The 24723-nt window shown below is 39.2% G+C and overlaps 1 protein-coding gene across 2 annotated transcripts in view; it reads right to left on the bottom strand.

Moving 5' to 3' along the window:
* LOC126187495 (anaphase-promoting complex subunit 2) overlaps positions 1–24723 on the bottom strand; it is a 105913-nt gene that overhangs the window by 41669 nt on the left and 39521 nt on the right. For both annotated transcript variants that reach the window (XM_049928607.1, XM_049928608.1), the window contains exons 6-7: positions 11415–11640; positions 6287–6477 (exon numbers count right to left, since the gene is read on the bottom strand). In XM_049928607.1, coding sequence (XP_049784564.1) covers positions 6287–6477; positions 11415–11640 — 417 coding nt within the window. The remainder of the gene's footprint in view (positions 1–6286; positions 6478–11414; positions 11641–24723) is intronic.

Here is a 24723-nt window from a genome sequence, read left to right as displayed (position 1 = left end):
CTACCAAGTTTGTAGCTGAGTTAGCCCCACTTTGAACCATCAGATACTGTATATCCCATGGTCAAAAGTTTGTGCTCATTAGTTGGAAGAAAACGCAGATCAAACCTTGAACATGTTCTGTTCTCAAATATAATAAGGTATTTCAGAGAAAATGACCTCCTCCTTGCCAAACAGCACTGATTCTAAAAACATCAGTCATGCGAAACTCAACATTCTGAAAGCCTCGAATCAAGGAAATATGATCCACACAGAATTTCTTGAGTTCCAAAAACCATTTGACTTAATACATCAACACTTATTAAAAAACAGTTATCACATGGGGTATCAAAAGAAATTTGTGACTGGAATGAGGATTTGTTGGTATGGAGAATGCCGCATTTTCTCCAGGATGGGGAGTCACAGATAGATATAATGGTGCTGCAGACATTCCTCAGAGAAGTGTGTTGGAGCCCTTGTTGATCATGTTGTATATTAAAAAGCTGGCACACAAATGCCGTTATCTATAATGAAGTTTTATCAGAAAAAGCAGCGGAAGTATTCAGTCTGGTCTTCGTAAGATCTCATGCAACTTGCTTTAAATATTCATAAATGTAAAACAGTACACTTCACAAAATACAAAATGTAGTATTATGTGACTACAGCATCAACAAGTAATGGACTTAGGAGGATGAAAGATGGAATTGTGATTTCACAATGTGCATATGAGTTAGAAATCATAGTGACTTATATCTGATACTAAACTGAAAAGTGTTGTAAAACTCGACTTGAACTGATATCTTTCATTAGTTTCCCAGTCATTAATAGTATACATAGTGACAATAAATTTAACTGTGGCCATATTGGTTAGGTCACATGGTCGTTATTAAAAAACAAATTTGACCAACAGATGTGAGCTCTATTACTAACTAAACAGTCTGGCTGCAAAAAGATAATTGAGATAATAATTTACTAGTAGAGAGGTTACAATTGCAACAATCCTGAAAAATCCTACTTTCAAAATTTCAAGAACCAGTATTAAGTGAGCAATCTAGGAATATACTACAGTTGTCTACATATCATTCCAATAGAGAGCAAGGTGAAATATTAGTTCTTGTTGACAGTCCTTCTCTTGTAACTACTAATCGATTCCAGATTCCACATGATATAGTTTGGTGGAGACATAGGGTATCTTGGACACCGCCTCCATCATACCTCCACAAAAGCTATGCAACAGCCATTACCTTCAGAGCAGGAACCCAAGTTCAAAAATAAAGTCCTTTTACGGACAACATTGTCAAGATACTAATGGACAGAAGAGCATTACGGTAGTCAGTCGTATGTATATTAGACATCACATAGTGTGTTTTGTGTGACTCTGGCCAGAATCTGATGAAATGAAATGTCTAAAAGGATTCAACCATTTTGTTTAATATAACAGGTGGAATTATACATTGTGCCTTGCCAACAGCATCTTTCATATCTACTTAGCACTATGTCACACAGTCAACCCAAATATGACAGAAGCCAACAAAAAAACAGGTCACTTTCCATCATATCACGATCATTCCCTGTCACCATACACAGGTTCCACCCAGTCACCAAACTGTGAAAATCACAGACACTAAATGGGGGATCATCACTGGAAGTGAGATCACTACAGATTAAATTCCTGCATGAATGGCAATTGCCAAGAAATCACGACACCCTCGTAATCAACAACCAACCAGTCCAGGCACTGTTTGATTCTAGAGTGTCTTTTTGTGTGAAAATAGATACTTATCATTGCAACCTGAAGAGGACTAGTTTTTGACATTCAAATGTCACTGTGTTGAGAGTTACAAATATAAATATTTTCAATTGACAGGAACCTGAGTTGTGAGAATAACTATCAATGATAGAAACACAACCCTTCAAATTGTTTGTTTCATCATAATGCAGCCATAATGTTATCCTTGGATGGGACTTCTTGCAGGCATTACATGCAGTAAAAACTGCAGAAGACTGGAGTTCCAAACTGACAAAGCTACTCCAACAAGTTCACATAACAACAATTGCTCTGGATAATTGTCTGCCACTGAACACCCATTCATCCCACAGTCATCAACAAGACAAGTTCTACTCAACAGTCTAGACGCTCAGTTTAACTGTGCACCCCTAGTCAAAGTGTTCTGCCTTACAAAAGAAATCTGTTTGCCAGCGATGATTATAACCATCACAAGTGGAAAGGAGAGCAATGAGACGCCAACTGTCATGAACAGCCACAACTCACCCTGAAGAGTGCACTTATGACAACCAAACCACTACAGCAAGGTCAGCTCAGTGCCATCGCTGGAGAATCGTGCTACACTTCCATTAACTATCCGCTACTATCCAGCTGCCAACAGGTCTCAGCTCGATTGGGGAACAATATCAGCTTTCAGGTGCATTCAAGTCTACAGTGGAGACAAGACAGATCAGATGACTCAATGTGAAACACTATGTAGACACTGGGTGTCTTCAGATGAACAACTAACATCTGAGAAGAAAGAAGAGAAAATGCTGTGACATAACATCACTCAGCCATTAGTGTGTCAATGATCCTCCCCTGTGGACCTAGCGAAGAAGATAGATGGCATATGGTGTTTCTTCACCAATTAAGTGGCAGAAAAAAAAACACCAAAAAGGGGATAGGTCCACTGCCACAAACTGGTGATCCCTGGTCCTGCTGGAGGAAGCAAAGTATTTCTCCAATATGGTTATCCAGAATTGCTACTATAGATTGAGGTTGATGAAGCCGACGGGGAAAGGACTGCTATCATAACACGTGATAGCCTCTGAAGTTCAAATTTATGCTGTTTGGACTGTGCAACAGTCTGAGCATTTTTGAATACCAGAAGAACAACTTCTTTGCCATTTAAATAGACAGCATGTCTTTGACATCTGGATTTTGACACATGGCACCTGTCTGCTGTGTTGGATGACCTATCCAGAAAGTGAACTGATCATCCAAGACCGTTTGTTGGTTTGGATGTTTGCAGTACCCAATGAGTCAACCAAATCAGTGGGAGCATATTTGTGGAAATTGGTTTGTGCTAATTGATTCCCACAGTAAGCCAGTGGACAAATTCTGATTCACACAAAGTTACACATACTTTAGCAAGCTTAATACAACTGAGGTGTGGCAAGCACCCCAAACATAGCAAGCAACCAACAGTTTTGCATCAACAGCCGTTAATACCATTGACAACCCCCATGGTAATTATTGAAACATGTTCATACTTTAAGGTAAGAGGTAAAGAGGAACAATGGGATTCTCCCAGTTCACAAAACCCTAGTTCATCTAGCCACTGCATACATCTCAAAGAGGAATTCAACATTTGGCACTACCCTACTAAGGACAATATTTTGAGAATGTTATTCATGTGGCATGCATTATTTCTCACAGAAAACTACCAAGAATCCCTATTTAAACAATGGCAAGTCCAGGATGGAATAACAATAATATGGAAACAAGCAGTACAACAGTCTTTTCATTGTGCCTGTCTGCGACTCAGTTTCTCTTCTTGTGGTGAGTAGCAATCTAACCTTTTCATAATATTGTTGTCATTCCATCCTGGACTTTTCATTGTTTAACAATATGGAAAGGATAGAATGCTACTCACAATAAGGGAGGAGGCATCAATTCACAGACAAGAATAATGAAAAAAGATTGCTTTCAGACAAAATCCTTCTTCTGCAATAGAACACACACACATACACACAAGCACAACTCGCATATACATGGCCATTGCCTCAGGGCACTAGAGTCGGGCTCTGGGGAATCAAAATAGCTTGTCCAGCTAATGTACTCAACTTAAAATATAAGATAACTGAATTCACTCATGCAAGAACTGTATACAAGGTGTATTCGTAAAGTTTTAATTGTAACCATGAAAAAATCATGCTGTGACCATGAAACTTGGTAATGGTGTTAGTCCTTCTCTACATATTCATCCTTCACTGTGACATTGTTCTCAATGATGGACAACTTAGAGAAACGTTGGTTGTTGGAGTCTGTGTTCTTTCTGTTCAGAAAACTTTCCACTTCAAAAATTACCCAACTGTGATTCTAGACATACCTATTATGCAATGGTTTCTTCATCTAAGAAAAGATAAAGTCACTGATATCCATGTAAACTGAATGTAGGGGTTGAGCCAAAATTTCATAGCCCCAAGAAAGAGTTTGTGTTAACTTTGCCCTATGCATATTAGCCGGGGCACTGAAAACTGATCCACAAACAATCTTCACTTTTTCCACTAATGTCTAAACTGTGTTACACTGGTCTTCGAGTAACAAGACCTAAAATTTCCTTATGACTCCTGGTTCTTCATAAGGAGTGTACGCCACTTTGTTCTTTGTACTCAGACCTATTTGGCCACACTGAAAGTGTCTGCACCACTTAATAATTGTGTCATACAATGGTGCATTGTTGCTGTATACTTCTGCCAACTCAGTGTGAATTGTTGAAGTGTTGCTCCCTTCAGGCTGCAGAAAATTTTGTATAATAATACGTTGTATCAGTGGATTGCAACATTTTGTTTTGGTTCCATGAGAGGTATGCTACAGTACTGCAGCACAGGGTTTTCAATATGTACCAGGAATGCAGATGTATCTCCAAACAAATAAAAAATTAATTACATAATTTTATTTTTTCAAACTTTAGGACTACCTGTTGTATCACATGATGAAGTGGCCAAATAAAAAAATTCATCTTGAATTTCATATCAATTGGAGTTTCTAAACAACAAGAAAACCCATACCCCTAATGGAACTAAATGCAAGAATCAAGGCGAGAAGAAGAGGGGGGGGGGGGGGGAGGGGGAAGGGAAGGCAGAGAGAGAGAGAGAGAGAGAATAAGAAGAAGGCAAAAATCTATTATGTCACTTTCAAAGTACAGTAATTAAAGAAACTGACTGTATAGAATATTTTTTCGACTACACTACTAACTTCACTTTCCTCTTCAAATTTACAAAATGCAAGACTTAATCATAAAGCAATTCAGAATGTTCTAAGTAATGAGCTGCCTGAAATCAGTGTGTGTTATTCTCTGATAATACTGCACCACCTCAGTACTTATAGAAAGGTCTGCCTTGTGAAAATATTGCTAAATGCTGGGGATCAGTAGACCCTATGAAAAATTGCTCACAATACTCTTGTTTCAGAAGGAACAGGAAACACAAAGTATGAATGGTTCAACTAAAAACCAATGTCAGAATATGGAAGGAAATGGCACAAATGGTACGAGATATGATACATATGACAATGGATGTCAACTCAGTAGTGTTTCCCTGTTACATCAGATCACTGTGAACACACCACAACCTATTAAAGCCTTTTCTAGTGCTGGAATTCTCTTACCTTGCTCCTTGGGAAGATTCCTTTAACACTCAATCATCTAACTGTTAATTAATCCATGCACACATTGCACTGCTTGCATCTGGCTCACTTACATACACTATGACAGGACAATCAAACTTCTTAAATCTAACAACCTTGGAGCAGTCTGTGCCTTATAACACACAGTATCAACTGAAGAATTGTAAGAGAATTAATGTATTGAACTGAATGAAAGAGAGGAATGGTGTGTTAGGTAATTAGATCACACTGACAGTAACTTGAAAAGCATTATACTGATTTTTGAGGTAACTGAAATTACACGAAATTGCAATTACACATTCAACCCTCTACTTGGAAACATTCAACCCTCTACATGGAAACATTCAACCCTCTACTTGGAAAGTATCTCGCTCAACCACTCAATCCCCCCTCCCCTCCTGCCCACCATCCTGGCCCTTCCTCTGCCACCATCATGCAGCACCTTTCCTTTGGAAAATGTGAGAGTTTCTCAGATGTATTAGTTAAGTGTAGGGACTGTGATGAGTTCATATTATTGTTGATTATGAGAGAGAGAAGGAACAGAGGAAACCTGCACAGATAACCATCAACAGTGTCACATGCCCTCAGTCTTAAGCACATTGTGGAAAGTCTGGAATTTAACCAAGGAGATAACACAAAGTGATATTTTCTCCTACTAATGGCCAAATGCTATTGGTAAAAATTCTTCCATCACCAGGATTCAAATCAGTTATCTTCAAGTTATGCACCTATGCACAAATGTGTGTTAGCAACCTCTGCTACAGAGACAAGAACGATTAAGGAAATTTAACTCTGTCATTATAGAATACCATGATTCATAATTAAGTTTATCATTTTGCTGTTTGCTGATCAACATGCTAAGTTATCCCATTTTTTCATCTGTAATAAACTAAGTACTCAGATATAACATACAAGGATCAGCATCAACTGGGTCCGGTGTCCAGGACTCCCAATCAGTGGTCGCATCATCATCTGAGATCGAACCTTCATCCAGGGCAAGAACTTCACCTCGTACAAGTTCATCTGCCAGTTCATTTGGATCTTCTTCAGTAAGACTGCTCACCACACATCGCACAGTATCATCTCGATGACGCAAATACTGCCTGTAAAAAATTATATGCTTTTATTAATTTTTTGCTGTTAATTTCACTATGAAGTTTATAAAATGCTGATATACAAAATGCACTTCTGGAAGCAGCACATCTCTCTAACACTTGCATTGCACAGAATTTATGAGGTGAGAGATTGGATCACAGCTAAACCAAATTATCAGCAGTAGGGATCTGTAATAAGTGTGGGATAATTGCATGAAAATAACTAGTTCTAGCAATCTGAAAAATGTGACTCGTCAAGCGTTCCTGGCGGATATGTTGTAAATAGGTACCTAGGTACTTAGCCACCAGCAACGTTGAACCACCTGAAGATGTTGGACAGCTGCTCTGAGAAAATATTGTGGAATTTGCACAACATGATCCGGTGGCAAACCAGTGAAGAATATTTACATTCTGAAACATATTAACATATAAGCAAAATGGGTTTGTTCTTAAAACTCTGTGTTACCTCTCACAATTTATTAGTAATTTTCTCTCTGATAGAAACTGAAATTTTCAAAATTGGACACTGACTTGAAAAATGAACAGGTTTCTGCTTCAATCAGTTACTACAAAAAATTATGGCAGCATGCTGTCATTATAAAGTATATTTTCCTTGGCTTTTCAAATCTGTATTGCATGCTAAAGATGGCCCAATTCTGTAGTCATCATTTCTGTCCAAACTTTTCAATCATTTTGATAATGTAGAGTAATTATGAATTTAAAGTTCAATCGGATAATAAGTACATGATGTAAAGACAATAACAAACAGTATCAAGTCTTTCAGGCTAGTTTCTTGCAGTGGTTCATCCACATTGCAGTGGTGTCCCCTCTTAAGCCATTCTGCTAGCATTGCAGTTACTTGTGTAAAACCTTCTTAGACTTCTTGCCGCATCAATTCAGGTAAAACCTTGAGCTTTTGATGATTACCTCCATCACCTTCATCAAAAGCAACTGACTGTCAAAACTAATGCTGTGGTGACCTTATACAGCCTGTAAATCTGACTGGTTGGTAATTACATAGTGCTGTCACAACTGGTGTCAACGTCTTCACTACCGCTCCTGTCATAGCGTAAACATTGTGACAAAAATCTCTGGTTTTTCTCTGCATTGAGAGCTTGCTTCCATGCACTGCTAAGGTTAAGTTTGCTGTCTCAGTTGAAGATTTTTTCCCACATTCTTATTTATACAGCCTCTTTAATTACACAGTCTTATTATGTAGGAACCTGGGACAAAGCATTTGTTTTGTCACACAGTATTTTACATTTGTTTGTGAGGCTGTGCTCAGTAACTGTAGATTTCTCCAGTTTTCGATTTTTAATATGCCACTAATGTTCTGCATAACAGTCGGAAACAGTGCATATAGATTGACCAATGCAATTGCTTCCACACTCACAAGGGATGTTGTAGATCCCAGAGATCCTGATGCCTAGATGTTCTTAACAAGGCATAGCATCTCCTTTATCTTCTTAGGAGATTGGAAAATAGATCTTATAGCTCACCTTCCCAGGACTCAGCCTATTTTGCTGGATGTAACACTGCAGAAAGGAAGGAATGCAATCGGTAGCTCATCACATGAATGTTCAACATTTGCACTTTTCATTTTCTTTGAGAACACTGACTTCATATCATACAACCCATAGCTGTTCTTTCAGAATACATACTATGGATGATTAATTTTGGAATCCAAGTGGTCCTTGTCAGAAACAGTTTACGCTCTGTGTACCAGCGTATTTAGAGCTGCTCTCTTCTGGACTGGATGGTGAAAGCTATGGGTGCTAAGATATAAATCACTGTGTATTGGCTTGCAGTATACTGAGTGGTCAAGATGTCCATTTGACTTTTGTTGTACCAAAACATCTAAAAATGGCAGTCTTCCCTCTTTTTCTGTCTAGACGGTGATATGGATGTTTCGGTACATACTGTTCATACATTCAAGGAAGTGCTCAAGAGCTCCTGTGCCATGTGGCCAGACCATAAATTTGTTGTCAATATAATGTTAAAATGAAGATGGATGAAGGGGAGCCAAATTTAATGCAGTTACTTATCTTGTTGAGTTATTCAGAACTGTGGCCCATCTTGAAGTGGTGTATAATGTTCCTCAGCTGAGAAACGCTGTAAAAAACTAGCTGTGCTACATGTGTCAACACGGCGCACAGAGGTAGTTAACTGTTTTATATCCGTCAGGCATGTTCATCTCATTATGTCTGGCTATAACTACTAAACGCAAAAAAAAAAAAAAAAAAAAAAAAAAAAGGGAGAGTCCTGAATGAATTATCTGTTCTGTATTATCACTTCCGGTATATAAATTTGGTACCAAGTCTGCCTTAGCACACAGTTCCAGGAATAAGAGTACAAAAATAATCATGGTTTATACTAATCCTTTCAAACTTACAGCAGCACACTCTCTCTTTGCAGCAGCCAGCTTAGGATGTTAACACAGGACATGTTATCAAAAGAACCACGATTCATAATAGCTAATAAGCATTTTGTAAAAAACATATGGTGTTTAATGGTTTTGAACGCTCACTCAAATACCACTCAGTTGTTCACATTTAGTACTCTTGAAAGTTCACTGTTATGACTGCACAGCATGATACATGGAATTTTTACCTTTCAAAAGAAAGTGTCAGTTCTCACTGAATCTTCCAAAAGTTTCCATGTACATCATCCATGACAGATTACAAACTTTTATCGAACAATTCAAAACAACTACTGCACAATCTTATAAAAAAAAAAAAGATGAGAGATTTGGGCTACTTGACCTCACATCACAAGAGATGACCATTGACTCCTCAAGACTTATGTAGAAAATCCTGTAGTGATACCAAAGTGTGCAAAAGACTTCTTCTACAACTGGCTGAATAACATGGTAGTCTATCAGTGTTCTATTCCAACTCATACAACCTGACAAGTTCCCCCTTTCGATCATTCCCAGTTCCAAAATCAATTTACACACAAAATACAAATCAATACATTAAAAAATAAAATAAATATAACCCCAGCTTTTCTCATATGAAGGGCTGAAGTAAACAACACATTACTAAAGGATCAAAAACTGACTGCTTTACAGTCATTATCTTCCCCTATGTACGTGACTCATTTCAAGGTTTCACAATATGATTAACATGCTCACACATATTTATTTATTAACAATTTCAAGGATCCACAATTCACATTCACACTTTGCATTCACTCATACAATACACTGAGGTGACAATAGTCATAGGAAACCTCCAAATATTGTGTTGGACCTCCTTTTACCTGGCATAGTGCAGCAACTGAAGATGGCATGGATTAAACAAGTTGTTGGAAGTCCTCTGTAGAAATACTGAGTCACACTGCCTGTTCACCCGCCCATAATTGTGAAAATGTTGCCTGTGCAGGATTTTGTACATGAATTGACCTCTCGATTATGTTCCACAAGAGTTCGATGGGATCGATGTTGGGCAATCTGGGGGGCCAAATCACTTGCTCAAATTGTCTAGAATGTTCTTCATACCAATTGTGAACAACTGTGGTATAGTGAGGTGCCACATTGTCACCCATAAAAATTTCATCGCTGTTTGGGGCCATGAAGTCCACCAATGGCTGCAAATGGTCTCCAAGCAGCCGAACTTAACTATTTCCCATCAATGATCAGTTCAGTTGGACCAGAGGATCCAGTCCATTCTATGTAAACACACTGTACACCATTAAGGAGCCACCAACAGCTTGCACAGGGCCCTACTGACAACTTCTGTGCTGACTCAAAACCCTACCATCAGCTCTTACCAACTGAAATCATGATTCATCTGACCAAGCCATGGCTTTCCAGTCACCTAGGGTCCAATCAATATGGTCATGAGCCCAGGAGAAGTGCTGCAGCTGATGTCATGTTGTTAGCAAAGCCGTTCGTGTTGGTCTTCTGCTGCCATAGCCCATTAACACCAAATTTCGCTGCACTGTCCTAACAGATAAGTTCGTTGTACATCCCAAATTGATTTCTGAATTTATTTCATGTAGTGTTGCTTGCCTGTTAGCACTGACAACTCTACACAAACAACACTGCTCTCGGTTGTTAAGTAAAGGACATCAGCCACTGCCTTGTCCATGATGAGAGGTAATGCCTGAAATTTGCCAGTCTTGGCACACTCTCGACACTGCAGATCTCAGAATATTGAATTCCCTAACAGTTTCCAAAATGGAATGTTCCATGCATCTAGCTCCACATACCATTCTACATTCAATGTCTGTTAATTCCCGTCATGCATTCATAATCATGTCAAACACCTTTTCACATGAATCACCCAAGTACAAATGACAGCTCCACCAACATACTGCTCTTTTATACCCTGTATATGTGGTACTACTGCCATCTGTATTTGTGCATATCACTATCCCCTGGCTTTTGTCACCTCAGTCTACATCATATGAGAAGAATGGCATCTGATAAATGAAGTAATGGTGGTTGTCCGAAACTGGAACTATTACGTAAATTTTAGCTTTCAATTAATTTGCTGTTTACTTAGTTATTTAATAATAAAGTATTTAGTTACAGTCCTTCATTGACTTTTACACAAAACAAATTAAGATGTATAAAGAAGTTACTTTTATGGAAAGTACTAAATTCTGTATTTTGTGTATTTCAGAAATTCCTTTATGTATTAGACCGAAATTCATACTGTCATTAATCATTGCCATTACACAAGGGCTGCACAAAGAAATGGGTTGGTAGAACTGTCTTTAATCACTCTCAGAGATGTACATAATATTTGGTATCTGTTAAGTACACATGCACAGTTTGGCTTGAGGAACTGGTCGACTCACATGTAACATACATTCTCCATATAATTTTCAAAAGCAGTTGGTTGATTGTCTACCCTCATTATTTTTGTATCATACTACTAAATTACTGATAAAATGCATGAAAATATTTACATCTTATAAATAAGCAACTCTCCACATACCGTACAGGCTGTGTTACAGTGTCCAACAGTACTCCTGAGGGGTCCAGTTGTCGAAGGGCACGAATAGCAGCAACATAAGCAGTCAGAATATCACCAGTATTGACACCAGGATGCAAGAGTCGAGTTTCCAGTGCCCTTTGTAGTCGTTGCACTAGGGTTTTGCGAAGATCTGTTTTTTGTAAACACACACGAAGATCTTCAACTGCTGGCTGTGAATCTGGATATTCTGTATGAGAAATGTACACAATTATTTGTATTATCTTCCTCCAAAGAAAGTGTATAACATGAACACCTGCATCTGTACAAACCAAGATACTAAAATAGAATTAGTATTTGTTAATCAATACTTAATAGTTAAATTGAAGAAATTTAATACTGCAAATTCAGGAATGAGTGTGTGTGTTGTAGGTGTTTTTACAGTTTATGGGCACTCAATTACGAATTATAAGCATCTTTGCTGAAAGAGAAACAAATGTGTTTAAAATATCTAAAACATTAAAAAGGTGTAAAACACAAACTTACTGACAACTGCAATCACTCACATCCCTGTACACATTCACACTACTACACACACTGAATGTTGATGATCTAGAACTTTTTTAAAATGTGGATAACACAAGAAGACAACAAAATGGATGAGCCAAACACCCAGAAAACACACAAAAACTCCTCTCTCATATTTTATGGAACAACTGAATGTTTAACAGTATCTAAACAGAGGACAACTCTGCACGCAAATTACACTACCCAATTTTTTTAACATAAAACACAGTCAATTAAAATCACACTTTGATCTGTAGGCCATAGGCACCATGCATTGGAGGACCCTTTCACTGGAGCAGAAGCTGGATGTAATGGGACTGTGTCCTGTATGCAGACACGCAAGAAGGACTATATCTCATCTATAATACTGAGAGGAGGTATGTCGTGACTGCCCGATTTCACTAGCCATAGCACATTATCCATGACTTCCAACAATACTTCTTCCTGTTATACATGGCAATTAGGTGATAGCATGTAGGGGGACAACACATTGAATCATTTGATTATTGCTACATGCCTCCTCTGCCAACCCACCTGTTAATTAATTTTCCTCAATATTGAGCATGTCCTTATTGCTGCTTTTTTGGTTACTAATAGGTTGCTGCTCAATATAAGTAACTAACAAAAGTGGTAGGTGTGTGCTTGGTCTTCACGTAATGGTCATAGGTTTCCTGTGTTGTTATGTCACAAAATTAAACCATTTTCTTGATTTCTTATGTGCTCTGGCACCCAACAAAATGATACCTCCTCCTCCATCCTTTGTAGCCAGAAAATGGTGTCCTGGATAGTTTGGACTAATTCATACTGCTAGGTACAGGCATTGTAGAGACTGAAAGGGACTTAGGGAAACAGAGAAGATGAGGAAATTTGCAATCTGAATATGTCTGTCTATTTTAGCATCCTCAAGATAACTTTTAGTTTTGCATCAGAAACATTAAATTCTTTAGAGAGACAGACCTCAAGGATACATTCAGAGAAAACCACAGAGAAGCCAAGAGAGTCCATCTGTTTACAGCCAACTATGCAATTACAGTGCTCATTTAAAATTTTATAAAATGTCATATTAAAACCATATGCAGAAGTGCAGCCTGGCCTATACATCATTAAATCTTAAATTTCTCTGAGGCTCTTCAATAGCCAGGCTTACAATTAATTCAACCCTGGATTTAAGTGGTACTTGCCAAATGTGTTCAGCTAATGTTCCACATGGATCCAAAATGACCATGTTGCTTGTGGTTGATTTGAGAAAATTTGTTTCATAGTAGGATGCTTATGTGTTATGCTGGTGATGTGGGACAGTGAGGATCTTATACGCCTGATGCACTTGAGGTGCAATACCACCAGATGGCAAATGGTGGCTCCCTAGCCTCAACACAGAGGCAGCTTATGGGGCTGGTCCTGCAAGAACCTGTGGCCAGACTGACACCCTCATGTTGCGCAGCATAAATGATGGCAGGTAAATGGGCTCATATGAGACTGTCCTGAATGTTTTGTCTGAAAATTACTTTGAGCAGACAGTTAAAGAAACAATGTGTGTAAGCAATGTCTCAGACCTCCTATAATTAACAGACTTGAACTTTTCATATCAGTTAATGTAGAGGAGTGACTCCATGATAATAAAGCTGTGGCAGCATTAATGACTATGAGTATCACATGGAATGTTAAAAATGGCATGAAAATTTAGCAAGAGTGACAGAGAGACTGCAGCATATCTAACTACTCAATGTAAAATATGCAGCTCTGAAGACTAATATGTGGAGCAGAAACGAGTAAAACTCAAAAGCATTGTACAATGTGCCTCAGACAAGTAGCTGCTCAACAAGGTTATGAGAGGTGGAAAAGACCCATCGTGACTCACAGATGTATTACAGAGCTACTGCAAAAGCAAAGAGAGCTTCATCTCCAATTTAAGCAAAGTCAAAGCCAGGTAGACAAACAGAATATGAATGAAGACAAAATGATTGTGAGGAGAGCAATGCAACAAGCATTGGTTTGAATATCGCATGCAACTGGAAGCACACTTCATCACCTTCGCATATTGCTTTTTGTGCATCAGTGCTGACATGTACCATCTATGTTTAAAACTGTGCTCTGATTCTCTTCCAGAAGATGTTAGTTATAGCAATCTCATTCATAAACTTGGTGAACATTTTGACACTCAGCTTCAGCTGCTGTGAGGTCCAAATTTGATCATCTCAAGAAGCAGCCTGAACAGACTTTAAAACTGTGGATTGCTGAACTTAGAGGCCTAACAAGACATTGCAGGTTCAATTGTTCTTATGGACTCAGCTACAGTAGTCTTATGTTACATGACACAATCACACAAACTTTGTCAGAAGTATCCATTCACACTGCTCTTCTAAAATTGACAGATCCAGACCTGAAAACAGTTTTGTCTATTGTGGAATTTCATAGTATTGTGAACACAACTGAGATTGATTTTGAGGCTCTCAGTATTTCTCATGTTCAGACTGCACAGACATTTAGTCTAAAGCTCATGTAAATGGGTGTCAGAATAAAAGTAAGTGCAAAGGTAAAAACTTTCATTCTCATGGTACACCTGCTGTACTACAGAACAGGATAAGGAAGCCTTGTCCTCAGTGCTTTTCATATCACAACAGAAAAGCTTGTCCTTGCTGACGCAAAGTGTTTCCAGTGTGGTAGGCAAGGTCACATCCCAACAGTCTATTTACACAGTAGCCAGGGCAAGCTCCAGGCTGACACATGGCTACAGCAAAGCAACAGGAAGTGCATGTCATGTCAGCAATGCCATTACTGCCAGCACAAATGAAGACTCAAGTTTCTGCATTGGGGGAAACCTTATGATACAGCACACGATAGACATACTTTTTGTCCACTTAAGAGTAGTTCACCAGACAATTAAATTTCAGTTAACCACAGAAGTATCTACTTTACTTATCAATAAAGACACACAAGAAACGATCGGCAGCCCACGGCTACAGCAACCTGTTTTGTCTACGTATAATGGAACACCAGTGCCTGAGTCACCAGCAACTTTTTGTAATGTTATCAAATGTGTTTCATTTTATATACTCAGTTCTAGGACCAGTGTCAACAATTTTGGTTTAGACTTGTTTGATTTGTCCGGCCTGTGCATGCAAGAAACTGTATTACAAATCAGAGTTTCAGTGCCCCATACTAATGTTTCACATATATGTAACATGTAAGGAAGTGTTCCCTTTGTGCGGTTTCACAAATCTCATGACACATTTCAACAGTTACAAGACACATTATTACATCTTTGTCATCTGATTAATTTTGATCTAGCTGAGCCTGTTGAGTTAACTGTGGATTGCATCATCTTATGGGATTGGAGCTGTGCTCTCCCACATGACTCGTTGACTTGATAGGTCCACAGCCTTTGCCTCAGAAACTCTCAACAAACTGCAGTGCAATTACAGTCAACTTTATAAAGAGGTGCTCGCCATTATCCATGGTGTCCCACCAATACTTGTAGGGTCAGAAGTTCTATTTGGTTACAGAACATTGCTCTTTAGCAGCTTTGTTCAATCCTTCCAAGCCTGTCCCACCACTGACAGTGCAAAAATTGCAACAATTGGCTCTGTGTGTGTGTGTCTAAATATCTATTGTTGTACAGGCCCATTGCCCAACATTTGGATGCTGACTTGTCTTGATTACCAGTCATTACTGACACAGCTTTTGATTCATATGTGGAAACATGTTATCAAAGCAGTATCCAGGATTTTGAAATTCTTCAAAATCCTCCTCTCAATTTTCAAGTATTGCTGCAGCAACTGCTTTCAACCCAGCACTTCATGTAGCTTTGCAATATGTGCACTATAGGCGGCTACATAGATTGAAAGAAATTCCTGACCCAGTGGCACATCGCTACTTTTTGCATTGCCACATGCTATTCACGCAGTCATGTGTTCTGCTTTTGTGTACAATGAATGATAATGCACTGCTTGTGACTGCTCACTCCATCTAGTGGGACGTTTTGTCTTTGTTGCACCAAGGTCACTGCAGCGTAGTTCACATAAAGCAGTTCACCCAACATCACTGCACTTGGCAGGGCATAGACATGCAGAATGACAAATGAACTCTCATTGTTATGTTTGTGTGGAACACCAGTAATCTCCATTGCAATGCTTTTTTGAGTTACAATGTCCATACAGACTGTGGAAATGCATCCGTATTGATTATCTTGGTCATGCAATGCAGGAGACACATACAGAAAATTTTCTTTTGTTATTCCCATGACCACTACTGCTAGTATGGTATCACCTTTGTCTTCTATTTTTTGTCTTGAAGATCTTCCTAAGGAACTTGTCTCATATAACGAACTGCAATTTATGTCAGCTGAATTTCAACAGTTTTGTGCACTCAATGGCACACCATCTAACTATTTTTCGTTTTCGCCCTCAGTCAAATGGTGAAGTTGAACAGTTCATCTGAATGTTCAAATGTCACATGAAGACACTCCATTCCTCCCACTCATGGGAGCATGCCTTGATGTTTTCTTTCCTCCTTCCACTTCTTGACATCAGAAGTTACCAACAGAATTATCATAGTAACCATCCCCTTAACCAATTGCATCTTCTGCAGTTGCTGTGCAAACAATTCATTCCGGTACATCAGACAAAGTTTCAACTCCAGCATGAAGTCTACTTTAAACTTTTTGGCAAGAAATAATGTTGGGAGTACTGTGTCATCATAGAAGTCTTGGGACATTCATTTCACATCCTTCAATGTTCCACTGGGCTGCAACAGCATCACCAGAACCCACTGCAGCACTCTTATGTCAGTGATTCTGCTGCAGAATTTCTGCCCATAGATCCAGCACACCACTAGGGTGTACAACAACAGTCATCTCCACTTCCCTGCCTATCGTAGCTGCCACCGTCCAGTGTAGTGTCAGTCGAGATCGACGTCATGCCTCCGCAGATGACAACTTTGCTGACATCTCCAACGTCAGTGCTCATATTGCTGTTTGAGCTCAATGTCCATGGAGGCATCGGCCTCCAGACAGCCATCATGCCAACCCAGCAGCTCCACTTGCTGTCAACCTGACCACAGTCTCTGCAACACCAGATGCAGGAATTCACCATTTGGTCAGTTTTTGACTGGTGTTCCCAGTCACTTGCAAGGTGGATATTGGGGTGCTGATAGGGAGCTACCATCAGCTGTCATTCCACTCTATGTCCACATTCAGGCCTTCCCTCCACCCCTGCCATCATCACGTGACACAGCACTACATTGTATTGGTGTGGAGGTTAGGGGGAAGGGGAGGGGGATGGGAAGGAATGCAGTGGTGTCCAAAGAATGAGGTACCATGAAAAAGTTAGTACCTCACAATAGAAGACACAGCTGCCAGACACAGCAACAAACAAGAGATGTCAATGTACACACACCCTCAAGAGTTTCCAAATGCCAGTGCTGCTGAAGACCAACTTACTTCAGAGCAGAGTGTCACTCAGCCCACTCTGCAATTGTTTTCAAAGACAACAGCATCATCTCACTGCAGAGCCAGCAGCATGAGAGTTGTACCAGACAGAAGTATGTAGCAAAGTTTATAGTCAATTGTACACTGAGAGAAGGGTCTATTATTCTGTATTGTAGCAAGTGATATGTTGGCGTTCAGTGATAGTAACAAATATACACAGACAGTCCTGTGAACAAGGATTGTTTAAAATTTAAGTATTTCATTTAGTTCAAGTTATAATAAAGTTATCTAGTATTCTGTGTGTGTTGTAGTATCCTCTTGACCTCTTTCAGAAGTAGTCTAAGAAACTATCACAATGCTGGCAAATGTTTCTACATTCAGCACTACCTCTTTCTTCTACATACTTCTAGCAAAATGATCACAATGAGAAAATCAGACACATTAAATGTCATATGGAGCTTCACTGACACTCATTTTTCCCACACACCATTTGTGAATAGAACAGGACAGGGGGGAACAAGAATGTGATAACAGAAGTACCCTCCACCATACACAGTATGGTGGCTTACAGAGTATAGATGTAGACATGATCTAGAGGTAAGTAGGTTTCACTGGCCCACATACTGTGTACCCATAACCTAACTGTGATTTGAATAAATCTGTATAAATCTGAGGCAGACAAGCCTTGCTTGCTGTTTAATATATGTAGCCAAAGCACTTTAAGATGTACAGTGCATCCAGGATCTTTGACTTCAGCTCCCTTAGGTGGCACTATGACAACTAAGAATGTAATATGAAGCCCAGAAGCTTCACCAAATCATTAAACTACAGAATGGGGTCCCTTATTGGTAATTAGGGAAATACGAGACCTGTTAAACACACACACACACACACACACACACACACACAAAGTATCTGTAGAAAATTTAAAACCTATCTCTGCAGCCCACTTTTCCAACCACCTAACACTAAGTGGCAAAAGAAAAGTCTCATGCACAGTTGGATTAGGAACAAAAAACCGCAAAATCATACATTAGTAAAAGAACTGCTCAACTTGAAGATGTTACACTCTTTGTGCGTTTGGTAAAGAGAGTAACACTTAAAACACTTCCTTGATGGAAACTATTCTCTTTTCAAACTCTCAGAGAGAATTTCAGCCACTTTTTGCCTAAAAGCATAACAATGACCATATGAATACAAGCGTGTAGCTAAGGTAGATCTATTGGTGTTTTTAGAACATTGTGTCTTCAAGTGACATACCTTTTCTATGTCAACAAATATTCCAACACAATACTGTCTATGTAAGTAAGTAAGTAAGCATATTTTATGGCATGCTCATGACACCACCCGAATCTGCAATCTACCATTGCGGTACTTGACTGAAAGGAGTACGTTAGTGAAGGTCTATGCCAGCTGTCTGACACCTCTACATAAAGCATCTGCCATCAAGATCCCATCCCTGTGATTCAAACTGCCATGCAGTCCCTCCTTAAAACCTCAGGTTCCTCACAAGGACTAACACTTCAATACATAGAACTTCTCACCCTACTCAAACCATGTACCCCCACCTTTTACTTTCTTCCTAAGATTCACACATCCAATCATCCTGGCCGTTCTATAGCTGTTGGCTTCAAAGCACCCTCCGAATGTATATCTGCCTTAGTTGATGAACAACTGCAACACATAGTACAAAGACTCCCGTCCTACATTAAAGATACCAATCATTAACTACATTGTCTGAAATCCGTGCCTGTCCCAATCCCACCACACACCTTGCTTGTCACCACTGATACTACCTCCCTCTATACCAACATCAACCACATACATGGTCTGCTGTACTTACCAACAACTACTTCACCTTTGAGGAGCAGACACACAAACAGACCAGGGGTACGGCCATGGGAACCAGGATGGCTCCTTCCTATGCCGACCTCTTCGTGGGTCACTTGGAGGGCACTTTCCTGCAATCCATAAGTCTTCATCCCCTGCTTTGGTTTGGGTACATTGATGACATCTTTACCATATGAACTCATGGTGTGCCTAACCAGCTAAAATTCCTGGAATCTCTGAATACCTTCTCCAAATTACATACCACATGGTCTTATTCCAAATCCCATGGCACTTTCCTCGATGTTGATCTCATCCTCACCAAAGGCCAGCTACACACTTCCGTCCACATTAAACCTACCAACAAATAACAGTACTTACATTTCGACAGTTGCCATCCTTTCCATGCCAAAAATTCCTTCCTATACAACCTTGGCATACAAGGCAAACATATTTGTTCAGATGCAGACCTTTACAGCAATACACCACCATTCTCACCTCAGCCTTCACTGCATGTAATTACCTCACTAGCCTAGATAAAAAGCAGATTTCCTGGGCCATCACATCCAATCCTGGTACTGCTGATCCCTCCAAAAAACAGCTCTGGAGCACACCACTGGTGACCCACTATTGTCCTAGTCTGGAATGTGTTAATCGCCTAATTTGACAGGGCCATAACTTCCTAAAATCACGCTCTGAAATGAGATCCATTCTGTCTGAAATTTTGCCAACCAGACCTAGAATAGTTTTCTTGCCCTCCCAATCCCCACAATATTCTTGTCAGACCCTGTGCTCCTTCTGCATTCATCTCCCTACCCTGTGGCTCCAACCCCTTTGACCATCCCTGCTGCAAGAGTTCTACCACCACCAATAGCAGCCCTGTAACTGGCAAAACATATAATATCAAAGGGAGAGCCACTTGTGAAATGACCAACTACCAGTTGTTCGTAAACACTGTTCGGCCTTCTATATCTGCATGACTACCACCAAATTATCAATTAGAATGAATGGGCATAGGCAGATGGTGTATACTGGCAACTCACAATATCCTGTTGTAGAGCATGCTCTACAACATGACAGTCGTGACCTCAGAGCATGTTTCACCACATGTGCCACTTGGATTCTTCCCCCAGACACCAGTTTCTCAGAACTCCGCAGTTGGGAACTAGCACTACAACATGTCCTTGGTTCTCAACACCCACCTGGCCTTAATTTACATTAATTTCTTCCGTATCAGCATTTCTTCACAGTAACTACCCGTTTAAGTTTTCTACATCTTTCATTATCTTCCCCATCTATTTTTAACCATCCCCCTCCCACCTCTGTTACATACAATGCACTTAAATTTTCACTCTTATTAACTCATGCATGATGTTTAAGCAGTAATCTCTGTCTGCATATTACCCTGTCTTCCATCTTTAAGCTCTCAGGTTTTCACATTTCATCTGATACAGTTCCCAGCAATCAGTCTTTCATTCTCATCCCATGCAGTAACTCTCCACTGAACAGCAGTTCTGGGTGACTTTCCCAAAATCTACCCCTTTTCCTTGACCTCTCCAGTCCTTTTCCTTCACCCCTCTTCCTTTCCCTTCGACCCTTCTGCCTGCAGAAGGACCCACTGGCTTCGTAAGCTTGCCAAATTATAACTTTCTTTTAAGTAAGTGTTCTGCCACAGCTTGGTGAATAGGTTTTTTATCAATCCAGTTAAATTATTTTGTCAATAATCATTTGTTTTCATTGTTATGTTAATCTATCCTTTTTTTAATACTGTTGTTATTCCATCCTGTTTAATTTGAGAAGCATTACGTTTATTTTCGAAACTGGATATTTTGGTGCAACCTTGACTTCCAGCAACCACTGCAGAATTTGAAAAACGAAAGGTGGTCATGATGAAGTAATAAGGTGAGTGAATTAATGTGCTGAATCTGTAGCTCACAAACAAACAAATTATCTACAACCAATGGAAACATTGCATTCTGACTCACATCACAGTTCACAGAACAAACACTGCAGTAATTGAACCACATTAATAAGGAATAATTATGGTAATAACCAGAAAACTGATCTATGGAACAAAATATGTGATATTTTATAGAAGATACACTGGAGATTATCGCTGTTTCCATTGACAACTGAGTCAAATTAAGAGGATATGCAGAAGCCATTACAAGCACTGCTGGTAAAACCACTCAAGAAGAAATTGTTTGTCGATATAAATTAATTAATCAACAATATATAAATATATATGTCAGAGAAGAATTTTAACTAATCTAAGAATTAGAAGACTGATGACCAAGAATATGAAGGGGGACGACTGTTTAATCATTTCCACAACAACATCCCAGCAGCCGACTGTAATCACATCTGCTGCTGATTAAACTACTGCAAATGCAGGATGGTCAGCACAGTGATCCTGTTTCTTGTCATCGTCACAATGTGGCAAGACACACAAGATTTGTTTGGTGAGCTGCATTAAAACCAATTTGCATTTATTTACTTATTTTATTTTTGTGGTGGGGGTGGTAGTGTATGTTGTGGTATAAAGAAAGTGTATTTGTGTACATCAGAATATGTTTAACAGATTTATGCATCCTTTGAAATGGTTAGTAATCAGGGAAGTTTAGTTGCAAATTTATCATCACTGTAGTGTAAGCAAGTGAGAACCAGGAAGATGGAAGGGATGCTGAAAGCTACTGCTAACTTAGCTGTTAAATTAGATACTACTAATACTAGTGTCAAAGTACAAGGTGGTGAGCTGCAGGCTAGGCTCGATATTATTAATATGAACATAAATGCTCAAGCTATTAAACTTGAAAAGGCTCTGGCTGAGACAAAAGAAGAGACCACTGCTAAATTAAATAATACAACAGATAATACAAATACTAATTTAAAATTAGAATTCAAGGCTGACTTACAAAAAACAACTAATCAAAATTCAGATGAACACACAACTGAATCAAGAAAGGAAAAGTTAGAAATAAATAATAAGACAGCTAGACTACAATCTGCTATTACAACTTTAACAGGTGAGTTACATTTTAAGGAAATTAAACAGTATTACTTAGAAATGAAGTTAATGAACAATTTCAAGATGTAAGTAACGATTTAGAATGTATACAGATTTGAGGGGCATTACCATTTCGTGTTCCACTTTTACAACTTTGGAGTAGTGCACTGATTACTTAGTTGAACAAAATGTTCAGGCAAGTATTACGTTATTGGTTAATACAAGTATTTTATTTGAGGATGTTTGCAATACGTCTATTGGAGAAGATTATTTGCTTCCAATACACTGTTGCAATTGAACTTGTGGAACGCCTATGTGTCAGAATTTTGTCAACAAATTCGAAATGACTGCACTAAGTTTGCTTGTCTAATAGCATTTGCTATTAATTTATATGATATCTACAATTTTCTTGTAACATTAAGTGCAAATGACGTAGTGTTAACATTAGTAAAGTGATTATTTACAAAAGAGACAAGAGTGAACTTTACCTTAACTTTATGTTATTTAAAATAGGGATACTTTAAATATTTTGGGAATATCAAACAGAGACAGAAAGGGGGATATCAAGTAGAACATCAACAGCTTTGTGCCTATATTAAGCAAACCGAGGTATGTGTATAGACTGATGTATCCAGAAATGTGTCTTGGAATATATTTTTCTATGGCACTGGTGCAGAGTGGTAATAGTTGTATGCCATTGACCTTAGGCGGGTTTCCCAATCTGTAAGGATTTTGCCCCCCCCCCCCCCCCTTCCCCATGAACCATGGACCTTGCCGTTGGTGGGAAGGCTTGCGTGCCTCAGCGATACAGATAGCCGTACCGTAGGTGCCACCACAACGGAGGGGTATCTGTTGAGAGGCCAGACAAACATGTAGTTCCCGAAGAGGGGCAGCAGCCTTTTCAGTAGTTGCAGGGGCAACAGTCTGGATGATTGACTGATCTGGCCTTGTAACACTAACCAAAACGGCCTTGCTGTGCTGGTACTGCGAATGGCTGAAGGCAAGGGGAAACTATGGCTGTAATTTTTCCCGAGGGCATGCAGCTTTACTGTATGGTTAAATGATGATGGCGTCCTCTTGGGTAAAATATTCCGGAGGTAAAATAGTCCCCCATTCGGATCTCCGGGCGGAGACTACTCAAGAGGATGTCGTTATCAGGAGAAAGAAAACTGGCATTCTACGGATCGGAGCGTGGAATGTCAGAACACTTAATCGGGCAGGTAGGTTAGAAAATTTAAAAAGGGAAATGGATAGGTTAAAGTTAGATATAGTGGGAATTAGTGAAGTTCGGTGGCAGGAGAAACAAGACTTCTGGTCAGGTGACTACAGGGTTATAAACACAAAATCAAATAGGGGTAATGCAGGAGTAGGTTTAATAATGAATAGGAAAATAGAAATGCAGGTAAACTATTACAAGCAGCATAGTGAACGCATTATTGTGGCAAAGATAGATATGAAGCCCACGCCTACTACAGTAATACAAGTTTATATGCCAACTAGCTCTGCAGATGACGAAGAAATTGAAGAAATGTGTGATGAGATAAAAGAAATTATTCAGGTAGTAAAGGGAGACGAAAATTTAATAGTCATGGATGACTGGAATTCGAGAGTTGGAAAAGGGAGAGAAGGAAACATAGTAGGTGAATATGGATTGGGGCTAAGAAATGAAAGAGGAAGCTGCCTGGTAGAATTTTATGCAGAGCATAACTTAATCATAGCTAGCACTTGGTTCAAGAATCATAAAAGAAGGTTGTATACATGGAAGAATCCTGGAGATACTAAAAGGTATCAGATAGATTATATAATGGTAAGACAGAGATTTCGGAACCAGGTTTTAAATTGTAAGACATTTTCAGGAGCAGATGTGGACTCTGACCACAATCTATTGGTTATGATCTGTAGATTAAAACTGAAGAAACTGCAAAAAGGTGGGAATTTAAGGAGATGGGACCTGGATGAACTGAAAGAACCAGAGGTTGTACAGAGTTTCAGGGAGAGCATAAGGGAACAATTCACAGGAATCGGGGAAAGAAATACAATATCAGAAGAATGGGTAGCTCTGAGGGATGAAGTAGTGAAGGCAGCAGAGGATCAAGTAGGTAAAAAGACGAGGGCTAGTAGAAATCCTTGGGTAACAGAAGATATATTGAATTTAATTGATGAAAGGAGAAAATATAAAAATGCAGTAAGTGAAGCAGGCAAAAAGGAATACAAACGTCTCAAAAATGATATCGACAGGAAGTGCAAAATGGCTAAGCAGGGATGGCTAGAGGACAAATGTAAGGATGTAGAGGCTTATCTCACTAGGGGTAAGATAGATACTGCCTACAGGAAAATTAAAGAGACCTTTGGACAAAAGAGAACCACTTGCATGAACACCAAGAGCTCAGATGTAAACCCAGTTCTAAGCAAAGAAGGGAAAGCAGAAAGGTGGAAGGAGTATATAGAGGGTCTATACAAGGGCGATGTACTTGAGGACAATATTATGGAAATGGAAGAGGATGTAG

This window comes from Schistocerca cancellata, chromosome 5 (assembly GCF_023864275.1).
Source record: "Schistocerca cancellata isolate TAMUIC-IGC-003103 chromosome 5, iqSchCanc2.1, whole genome shotgun sequence".
In the NCBI taxonomy this organism is placed as follows: Eukaryota; Metazoa; Arthropoda; class Insecta; order Orthoptera; family Acrididae; genus Schistocerca; species Schistocerca cancellata.
This window is presented reverse-complemented; position numbering and strand designations above follow the sequence as displayed.